Source organism: Barbatula barbatula, assembly GCF_947034865.1.
Source record: "Barbatula barbatula genome assembly, chromosome: 7".
Lineage (NCBI taxonomy): Eukaryota > Metazoa > Chordata > Actinopteri > Cypriniformes > Nemacheilidae > Barbatula > Barbatula barbatula.
Genome location: NC_136770.1, coordinates 24232693 through 24244281, shown reverse-complemented (window position 1 = coordinate 24244281; position 11589 = coordinate 24232693). Strand labels below are relative to the sequence as shown.

The window sequence follows — 11589 nt, the reverse complement described above, 5'->3', positions numbered from 1 at the left end:
ACACACACACACACACACACACACTTACGGGATTACATCAATTATTGTCTTTCATCTAAAACAAGATGACACAAATAAGTTGTTGTTGACATACAGTTGTTGACGTATAACATGTTTCTTTCTGAGCAAGCGACTCTACTAACGTTAAATACATTTTATAATGATACACATTTTTAAACCCTAATTGAGTTCTTTAATAAAAAGTAGAAAAAAGATTAAGAAATGTTACATGATAACTACACACACACACTAGAGGGTCAGAGGACAACTGAACCCAGCACACGTCTTGCTGTCAGTTTCACTGCTGTGATGCTTCACACTTACTGTACGAGTCGAATGCATTCAGATCACTTTTACTGTAAACACACCAGACACTTCAAACTTCAGTTTGGTGCTGTGCGACACTTGAATTAACACATTTGGAGAGCGTTCACTGCTGCCCGCAGACCTGACAATGACTCTGTTTGTGTGCCACTAAATTAAATGCATTACAATAAAACAACATTCCATAACAGGACAGGCCGTGTCGTCTGAGCTCAGATGATGCTCCTGGAGTGTCTGGATAGTTTCGGGCCGGCTCAATGACACGGCATTGCATGAATGTGCATTTCTTGGGCGTGTTTGAGAACAGACGTCTCGTGGGGCCGCGGGGTTGTTTTAAAGCCAGCGAGTTCGAACACTGTTTGCTCAGGACGAGCCGAAGGAACCTCAGACTAACTGCTTGTGTTTGCCCAAGATCTCTCTCTCCATCTCTCTCAATACAGCTGCTACATTCCTTTCGCTTCGCTGTACTCCTGCTCTATTTATTTATCTCATGTCCTCTAGTTGAAAACAAATGGAAATAACCATCTTGTTCTTTCACCAAATGTTACCGCGCCGAATATGCTTTGCGTGACGCGAAATCTGCGCTTTTTGAATTCATCTGCAGATCCGATTGAAAGTCAACTTTGAAAATAAATGTAAAATCTTCGGACACTTCACAACAATAACATTTTCTACATTGCATCTTTCTTTCCATGGCAATGACTTTAAAACATTATTTTAGTAATATATAACGTAGACGTGCAGAGATCAAGATCACGTAAATGGATATTAATGACGAAGGGCTTCAAATCTCACAGGGACAAGATTGTTGGTCACCGTTTAGTTTATTGCGTAAGGCCTGCTGTGGATTCTCTGCGTTCACGTCGACGGCTCGCTCTAAACTCACAGTTTCAGGTGAATTGGCCTTTGCATCGCCCTGCCAAACCGGAGGATAATCAGGGCTGAAACAATATCACACGCTTCCAGGCCTTGTCAAAGTTTCCTGCGTTTACAGCTCGTAAAACTTCCGTCAAATGTGTTTCTGCTGCCCTGCCCGAGCTCCCTCTCTCATGCTGTCTCTCGCATTGTATGATGTTTTATTTCCTGAGCGGAGAGTTTGATGAGAGTCTATTTCACACTGTCAAGGTACTTTATGTTATGTTAAGAGACCATTGCACACTAGCAAAATAGCTGTTAGCACAAAACCATCTTACGCTGACCATTAAAGTCCACATGAAAACAACACATGACACAATTGACTTGATTCATACACACATCACGTAGAGTTCGACCGATCGATCCGCAAATTAGGCCAATTAACAGGAAGGTGCATCTGTGAGCAGCTAAGCGTTGTTGTGGAACGCGCGATGCTAACTATTGCTGCACGCTAACAGATCACCACCGGCATTACACTGCAATGTCCCCTCTGCCTGCAAACTCTTTAACTACTTGCTAACTTTACAAGAAAACGGCAATTCTTTTTATCCTTCGTTCTTAATCTAGCCTCGTATATATGTATGGTATAATCCACAGCTAGCATTTTAATGTAATCCAACTGACTGGAGCTACCAGTGCGTAAATTTTTTTTAATTCACACCCTCCAGCCAATCAGAATCCAGTATTCAAACAGACCATGGTATATTTCATTCATTAAATACGATGCTACTTGAGAATGCAAGTCACTTTTTGAAACTCTATTGTTAGCGAGGCTTCGACAAACATAGTTTAGGCTACATGCATGAACCAAAACCTGGTGACAAGCCCCAGCGGCTAAATTATTACAGTTGTCTGCATTGTATAGCTGATAAACTCTGACGTATGACTATTGGATTAATAACAGTGTCTGCCAAAAAACATCAACCAAAATCATGTTTCAGAAAAGTTTGAGAAGGTGCTTAAAAGTTTTGAGCAATGTATTATTACTAAGAATTAGACTGCTATTTTGTACCCTGCAAAAAACACTTATCTTTCTCAACCAAGTGCACTGATTTGAAGAGACGTGTCTTCAATAAATGTTTAATTTAAGCAGTATTGTGTATCAATTCTTATTACTCAATTCGATTTTATGAGATGAAGGTGGGAAAAAGAGAACCGACCATCGGCTGGCCTGATTTCTAAAAATGCTGGCCAGATAAAAACCCATATCATCGACCTCGTGTGGTCTTTTTCTAGAAAAAAACACGTTTGCCTTTCATCAAAAGGTACTGACTTTTTGTGGACGGCTTTCTTCATGCATTATGTTTTCAGACAAATAGATTTGTCACTATTGTACCGTTTAACTTCCACAATAACACATTTAAATAATACAATATAAATGCCGTCGATGGGCATGATGCAAAGCGCAGTGCCTCCTTAAACCCAACAGAACACATTTTGTGTTCATAACCAGCAACCCAGATGAAGTGCTTCTAAATAAAAGAGACTCGGATGTTTTTTCTAAAGCCACAGATGAACGAGGTGACAGCTCCACAATGAAGTAAAGACAACTAAAATTAATCATTTTATTTCTGTAACACTTCCTTCAAAAACCCCCTCATCAGGACTGCAGAAGAAACAACTACAGGTTGCACATAAGAAATGACTAAAAATAGAAGAATTATGTGATCGAGTCAACATGAAATCACACCAGACTTTTTCTATTTCTGTAATGCACATTCTGCAAAAAACACCAATAACACTCTTTCCGGCCAAGTCTTTTACTTTACAACCACCAATCGATTCCCAGTGGATCAATTCATGGTGTTTATTAATGTATCTGGGTGGTATTGCGACACAATATATAACAGAACGGCCACTTACAACATCATACTGTATGTGAGCACTCATTTAGAATGTTGTATGTGTCTATTTTGGAGATATGATCTCTGATCAAATAACATTTGCTGACATAAAACAAGAACTGAAACGAAATCCGTCTGATTTGCCCATGAACTCAACAACATCCGCCCAGAGTTCACTCGGGAAATCAACTGTATAGATCTGACTAATATAAACAAGGACGCATCACCCCCAAAAAAGACTATCACAATAAAATCCACACGCATCACATTTCGAACGTGATGGCGTCGTGCAGCACTGCTTCAAGAGCAAAACTGGAAACCACAGACACGTGGGTGACGATGAAACTGCACGAACTCTGCAATGCCATCCTGTTGGGTTTAGCTGCCGCAAACATATTTCCTATTTCAAACTTAAACAAGAAGCCATTTTATGACGGGATATAAAACAATCAAACATTTTTAATAGCACCGTTATATTTACATTAAACTATTTACAGTAGATGTTCTTTTCAAACTTTCCGGTCTGACTTTAACCTCCTATAGCAGGCATGTCTTCCAATAAACAGGAAATAAAATAAAAACAGTTAAAGTCTACATATTCTTTTTGTGTTTAATATCCAGTTTCACTCTGAAACCCATTATATCTTATGATATATTAAAAAATGTTGGCATTGTTAATTTTTTATTTGTGCAATCGAAAAATGTACAAATACATTTAAACGTCATTAAACAGGTTGTGTGTTGACCTGAGTTGTGCACTACGTCAAGTGCACTTGAGTGACTGTTCAAATGTGCTATTGACTCATTTTCAGGTCCACAGACCAAAATTACGATCGTGTGAAATCCACGAAATATCTGCACCCTACCGTTGACTGACGTTACAAATCACTTGAACGTTAATATGCTGCATACCTGCTGAAATGCGAAGCTTTTGCCATGAGCATGTGTTTGGGGCTACGAGCCCACCACATCCTGAAGGGGGGTTATCGGGTGGACCCAAGCAGCATGGCATACCGCTGTGTCTGTAAGGTGCTGACGGGTAGGAAACGCAGGCCCCACATCAAGAACTGACAGTTTCTGATCAAAGTGCTCTAAAGCCCCATCGGGGGTCTGAATTAATGTCTTTGTCATTTTTAAGCTTGGTCTGATTTTCAAGGGATCACTTTGAGGTCATGTTTTTGAAATGTACAGGCTAATTCAGCTCTAACGCTGACAAAATGTTAGATTAGTTATGTAGTAGTGATGCATGAGCCCAACCTTTTCGTTACATCATTTGCCAATAGGTTTTCGAAAACAAAGTTTTTTTGGGTAAGAAAAACACCCTCGTGTCTATCAAAACCTATGACTCTTTTCTTCAGTTAAACGCAACAGAAGATATTTTGAGAAATGTCTCATACAATGGACGTCAATGGGGTCTATGTTGTTTGTGTAACGGGTGCAAGCTAGTGAAGAGCTGTGCAGCGCCCGTCTCCCATTCGGACCGATGTCGGTTCGAAGCCCGCGCAGGACGGGGCAAGTGGTCCCGGTTACATTTGCTATCAACAGTCTTCAAAAAATCTTCTTTCGTGACATCCAGGTTTGAAATTACAGGTTTTTGGTTTTGTATGAACTGTCCCTTTAAGAAAGAAAACCGGTTGACTTTAAAAGTCTCTAAAGCACCAAACCACAGCAGTACATTCTCAAGACAAACTTCTCAACACTTCAGAATTATGAACGCATATTTCAAGATTCACCTCATACAGCAGGTAGTAAAGTCAGTCTGTTTTATGCTGCTCATAGAGTGTCGGAGGAAAATCTACAGCTTGTGCATCATCCTTATTTACCGGCTACACGACTGAATCAGCTGCATTCAACCTCTTTCTCTCTCTCTCTCTCTCTCTCTCTCTCTCTGCCAAGGCCAATTAGCGCGCTACTGCGCCCGTCCCCCCCTCCACAGCCCTTGACAGCATTTCACAGAACTGCAGCTACATTCACTGCATTACTGCCTGAGAATATGATCGCGCTGCAGATTTTTTCTCATCTCAGGGTGAGAATAAAATACTGGATAAGGGCAAAGCGGTCACCCAATATTTTCATCTGTTTCAGCATGTGCAAAAAATATTTTACGGTCATTATTAGCATTCAGGGAAATATTGAAATTTCACAGCGGGTGACCGATATTTTTCAAAAGCCAATCTGGAGAGAAAAGTGGCTAATACACGTGATATACACGAACTACAATACGTATAATTTTGTCACATAACATAACATTTCTGTAATGCATATACTTCATTGAAAAACAAGAAAAATCTGATTATTAATAATGAATCGAAACCATAATACATTTTAAACCTTATTGATATTGATGAGCTACAAACTTCATACTCGACAAGTTTGTATCGTATCGTGGTTCTGACTCATTTGAGTCCAGCGCTGAATGCATCTGAAAAGGTCTCGCTCACCACAGAGTGTGCAAAGACATTTTAAACCGCACGTCAGCGATACCGGTTCCCAGTCGGGAGGTACAAGAGCTTTCCATAACATAGATGTGATTTACTCACCACATCAGAGTTCTGTTCATTGAAACAGCATTGCCAATAAATGTTTTATAATATGAAAATCTAGACCCGATACGTACTGTACAAGTGTTGTCCAAATTCACAGAGAGACGACTTTCGTTGCTGTGTCCTGCTTTTCTAATCCAGTACAAGACACTTGCTTAAAAATGTCTTTGCAATATTCCTTTTACAGAAGCTTACATATAGCGAACCCAATGGTTGTCATCTGATAAACGTCCCAAAAACAATCTTTAGCTTCAATAAAGGCAAGAACATCTGACCTTTTGTACCAATTACAATTTGATTTAGTCACAATTTACTGTAATTTACGTGTTTTAATAATCAAAATCCTAATTCAATGTCATCTTCGACTTTTGAACCCCAATGTATATTCTAATATATACAAACACCTGTTCATGTTAACTTGTCTGTACGTGATTCACTGTCAAATACACCTGATATATGAAAATAAATAATGAATGTAATTTCTCTCAAAGATCACGACTCGGCTCACGTCACATAACTCTTTCCACATAATTAACCCGCCCGTGTAGACAACTCGTTTTATCACAAATCTCTATTACAGTCGAGTCAAGGAAAAAGGAGAAATGTCACGCAGAACACAGAAAAAGATACCATCATTACCATCTGCATTTTGCACCAATGGTAATTTGGTCAATGTTTTTTTTGTGGGTGTAAACTACTGCACTGTAAAAAAAACGTCGCTTTACAACTAAAAGTGGTTCTTGGTCGTAATCATAGGGAAACCACTTTAAGTGCTTTATAGAACCATATGTTGGTTCTTCAGCGGTTCTTTGGGATGACTGATGTGCTCTGTAGAACCGCTGAAGAACCATAGAGGGTCTTAACAGGTTTTTTATACAGAAGCGGTGCTGTATGGCTCTTCAGCGGTTCTATATAGCAACTCAAGTCATCCCAAAGAACCTCTGGAGAACCACTGAAGCACCAAAATATGGTTCTATATAGCACTTAAAGTACCACTATGAGTGCTGTGTAGCATACATTTTTTTGAGTGTACGGATGTGAGATATTGCTGGTTAATGTATGACATAAAGTAAACCACAAATTATATATAACTACAATTTTTAATAATTGCACTAAATTAAATCTTGTATGCGGACTGTACATGTTGAATTAGAAGACACCTGCTGTTTTCTATCCAATCACATGCTCCAGAGACCACGCCTCGAGATATGCATTACATGACTTGAAAATACTGCACGTATGCATATGAAAACACACACACAGAACCGCAGAAACTCTTCAAAAAGATGTCTATTTTCTAAACACAGCGTGCACAAAAATAATAGGTGCAATTTTCTACTTGGAAAATCTCTAATTTCCACCGCATACACTGTGAATGCCCCACTGGTGCGTTTAGTTTAAAGTATTATTTAAGCTAAAGACAGTCGTACTCGCACATGTACCACTCTGCACCCATTTCCAGTAATTGCTAGGCCTCTGAGTTATTTTTAGACGGTTTAAGCAGTGATGTACAAGCTCAAAGAGCAACCCAGAGAGAGACGGAGACTCTTTGAACAGACTAAATCATAACTCTCCAAATGAATCGAGCTTTTCTGCAGTCACACAACTGCTATTATATAACAGGCTTACAATTACAGCGACTTCTGATAAGTTATGTGTCTGCCACTTAATGAATCAACAAGGTTCTTTTCTTTTGATGTACAGCCGAAATTCAAAGGTAATTTTATAAGCTCATCGATGTCTGGACATCTTTCATTCTGAATTCTTTTAAACGACAACACGGGTTTGCATCGAAGTGCAAATACGAATCTTAGATCCAATCTGATATTACGGGAAATCGTAACAGTTTTGAATGTGGTTGTACGAAATCATACAAATTAGCCTTCATGCTAAAAAGTTACAAACTGCCTTGAGATTGCGTTGCTTATACACAAATAATCTTAAAGCAATATCATGACAAGATATAATATGGGTGGCTGAAAATTCTCTATTAAATAACCTTGACAGGTGCCATCATATTGCTACTTTTCGTATCACATTATTACATTGGATTATTTCTATATTGAAAACCGAACTCTCTCGACATCGAGTGCTATACATTTTCTTGATCTCGAAGTCAAAAGTGGACTGCTATCTCTCTAAAACTCATATGAGTCACGTCGAGCACGGCTAACTGTGCTCTGCCTGTTTTCATACAGTAACGCCGGAGAAGAGGGGGGAAGTGGTCCATCTTCTCTTAACCTATCCAACTTCAATTTTAAAGGCAGTAAATGAGCCCGGGGCGACACGCAAGCCGTAATGCATTCGACAAATATTCTCTGGGTGAAACATGCATTTATGAAGAGATGCCCTTTAGAAGAGAAATGCACAGAGCGTATGCTTAACAAACAATACACCCACTCATGAAAACCAGAGATAGAGACTCAGTATGCTAAAAGTGCGAATGAGTCACCGCTCGAGAGAAACTTCAGCATGAGAGAAGAATGTTGCGGCCTAAATCCTGCACATTTATGCAATTAATACATTAACACTTGTACATGCTAAAGATTTGCTCAGACTTGTTGATGCTAGCGTAGCGACTGGTGTGTTTGTATTGGCAGTATGGATCTGTCAGGTTTGTAGCAGGGCAATATGATGACATTGGTTAATGTATTATCGACTGTGCCTGCCTATAAAAGTCACTTCCCTATTCTGATGTGTTTCTAACTACTGAATTGCATAAGGCTTCTGAAACGCTAATGTGCTACTAACTAACACATTTGTTAGTCAAGTTCAGACTCAAAGTAAGTTGAAAAAAGTCTTTTTACAAGGTTTCACAAAAGGCAAGTACATGCTGACAGAAAAATGACAAACACTCAAGTGTGCCTGAAGGACATACATTTTCTCTTGGGTGTTCGGGCAGCTCCTCAACCTTAAGTGTGCCCTAACTATGTTTTTGGCTGGGTTTGAAATAGCACACTGTTACCAGAGTCCGATGAGTGAACTATAATGAGTCTCCCATAATGCAATGTGTTTAGCCTGATGTTTCGAGTGTCGTATGTTTGATATCCACTACAATTGTTAACATCTTATCCTTTGGTTTTTTTAACAGTACACATTTTTTTTAAATGTCAAATAATTTGTAGATTAAACAGGCAGTTTCACTGTAATGGGGTTGTGTAATAACATTGTACCCATCACTGCATAATACTTACAGTTTCACATAGTAATTTTTTTGAAATATTCATTTAAAACGAGTATTAAATTTCAAACCCAGCCAATGTTTTGTTTGTTCAAAAAAATTCTGAACCGGTACATCAATGTTAAGGACTTTATACTGACACCTATAGGTCTGGATGCAGCATAACATAAAAAGCTTAGCCATAAAAAAACAGTATTCAAATGATGAACCTGCTCATCGAATAAACCCCTGATGTCAAGTCTACATCCTTTAACAACCAACTGTCTTTTTGTTTAATCCAGTGTAAAATTTGTACTGATTTGTTTAGGGTTCCCACCTCAATGTATAGAAAAATAACAGATAATAGCGCATAGCACAAATACTAGGCTGGTAATGGATCAAATATGCATACGCATTTATGATAATACAGGAAATGATATTCACTTATCATGGATGGCCTTGTTTTTCTGAACCATTTCCGGGTAGCGCGCACCACTGTAAACCGCAGCGCGCTTTTACACGAACTCTCAGACGTTACATATTAATTTGAGACCTCCATACGTAACCTTTGATTGGGGCCTCTCAAGAATGTTGGAGAATACTGCATTATTAAGGCTGGGGCACATAAAGAGGGCCATTGTGGCAGGAGAGCAGGCTTTCCCCCTAAAATTTTGTTTCATAATGTCCACTTGCAAAGGATCGTTTTTCAACGTATGGACTTGGCTTGGATTACTCTGCTCTCCATTTGCCGGCTGATCTTTTCCATATGCTTTGAGCCGCAAGCTTAACTCTGTGACAACCTTCTATAAACACACATCAGCAAATTATGAGTTACTTTCTGTCATGATAGCCCAACGTTAAATCTATGTCACAGACATGGCAGATCTTCACTGAAATGTTTTTGATTGTTGGGTTTTTCATAATGTGTATTCCCGGAATACAATATTTGTACAATTATATTGCCAACGATTGGATCGTGACTCTGCTCCTTTTGTGAGATTATTACAGTGTGAAAAATTACACTATAGAGTCGAAAAACGAAATTACTGTATATGTTCTTACATGTGGTTGTAGTCTGTTCTTACATATGGTTAAACATCAATGGTTATGAAATAAAGTTATACAGTTACTTCACACAAAAATCTTATATCTACAATACTAGCTATGACAATAAAAACTGCACTTTTGCAAACAATAAAATAATTAATGCAATTAAACAAAGTAAACCAGAAGCAATTAGCAAAAAATAGTACCACAAGTCAATAATTCATTTTATATTTATATTTTATATTCTGAATATTTTTTACAGTCAAATATAATGAAATTGAACGATAAAGCAACCAACGCTCTGATTTGATGGGTAATATTTAATTCACTGTACCTAACACAACAAGAAAGACGCGTGAACACAGAAAAATCGCGAGTCGCGTACGTTTTCTAAATAATTGTCCAGTTCGCGCATCCATGTAGAACTATTTTTACTCCGTACTACATCTCTAGCATCATGACCCGTTATATCGTAATACCATTGCAAACCATTACAGCTTATTGTCAACTTTGCACAAACCACACATGCTTATCGTGCATGTTAAATACTTATTGTTAAAAGTAAATGCATTGCCCACTAACAAAATGAGCTTTCTAGTGGTTTTATTCCATGCTTGTCCTACAAAAGCACTTGCTCGCACTAACCTATTTATTACCTTCCAGATCATAGCGGAGTTTCGCTAATAAATAATTAACGCGCGTAAAAACTAATTAATTCACTTGCAACACGTGGAAATGCAATTACGTCACGTAAGGATGCTACCTTGTCAACAAAGCAATTACACACCGAATGCACAACCAAACAGAAGCTAATAAAATACACCGGGATGTGTTTCTCACATAGCAATGCGACGACGTTCGCCTCTGCTCTTATAATTCGCGCACGGCGCGAGAGCGCGCTCCATCTTTCCTCGGAGAAAAAGCGAGCGGTGCGTCTTTAATAGACTTTAGTCCACACGACTCGACATGATGTTTTTCATGCGCGATGTCACATTCAACTACATTTCTGATTCAAAACGATCCCAGTAGCTACGGAGCTGCACGTGCATGATTCCCAAGACACCGAACTAAGTTTGCTGTTGTTTTACCATCAGCACCATGTGATGCCCTGTTCGGGGATGCACGAGCGAGCTTTCGCGGGATCCGAGAATATACACTTAAAACACCACGCGCATCACCGATGCGATCTGCATGTTGCAACGCATTAAACTATACTGAAGTGAATGAAGCAGGATGCACGTCTATGAAAGAGAAACTAAGCTGAGATAAAGGCGCGTGGTGGGGTAATTTACCTTGTTGCAGTGGTAATAGTCCAGAGAGGAGAGGCTGGTATCGGTGGGTAATGTACACGAGCCCACGCTTGAAGGAGGTGCAGGGTAAAATCTCACATCCATCGCCCGCTCCGCTAGACTGAAGGCATAGAAAGCCGCTTGCGCTTGTGTTCGGTTCTCTCTCTCTCTCTCTCTCTCTCTCTCTCTCTCTCTCTCTCTCTCTCTCTCTCTCTCTCTCTCTCTCTCTCTCTCTCTCTCTCTCTCTATTGTTAACCTAAACAAAAAGCAACAGAACGACTCAAAGAAAAGGGGTTGAGCCTGTCTACACGCGCTCCCCTCACTTCTCCTCCAGAAAGAAGCCGTACAGTGATGCTCGCCGGATATTTGGGGTTAATAACTGTAGAAGCTCGAGCGCGTTAATTAGCAAGCGAAAACCGCAAAGTATGCATTTTTGTAACACATTTCTTTATTTTAACATGTATGAA

At 39.3% G+C, this 11589-nt stretch overlaps 1 protein-coding gene across 6 annotated transcripts in view; it reads right to left on the bottom strand.

Moving 5' to 3' along the window:
* tox2 (TOX high mobility group box family member 2) overlaps positions 1 to 11374 on the bottom strand; it is an 84850-nt gene extending 73476 nt beyond the window's left edge. For 3 of the 6 annotated variants that reach the window (XM_079460535.1, XM_079460536.1, XM_079460531.1), the window contains exon 1: positions 11126 to 11298. In XM_079460535.1, the coding sequence (XP_079316661.1) occupies positions 11126 to 11227 (102 nt within the window). In that variant the 5' untranslated portion in view covers positions 11228 to 11298. Of the gene's footprint in view, positions 1 to 11125 lie in introns of all 6 variants that reach the window. The other 3 variants (XM_079460529.1, XM_079460530.1, XM_079460528.1) reach the window with 3 other exon arrangements.
* Positions 11375 to 11589: the final 215 nt, after the last annotated feature.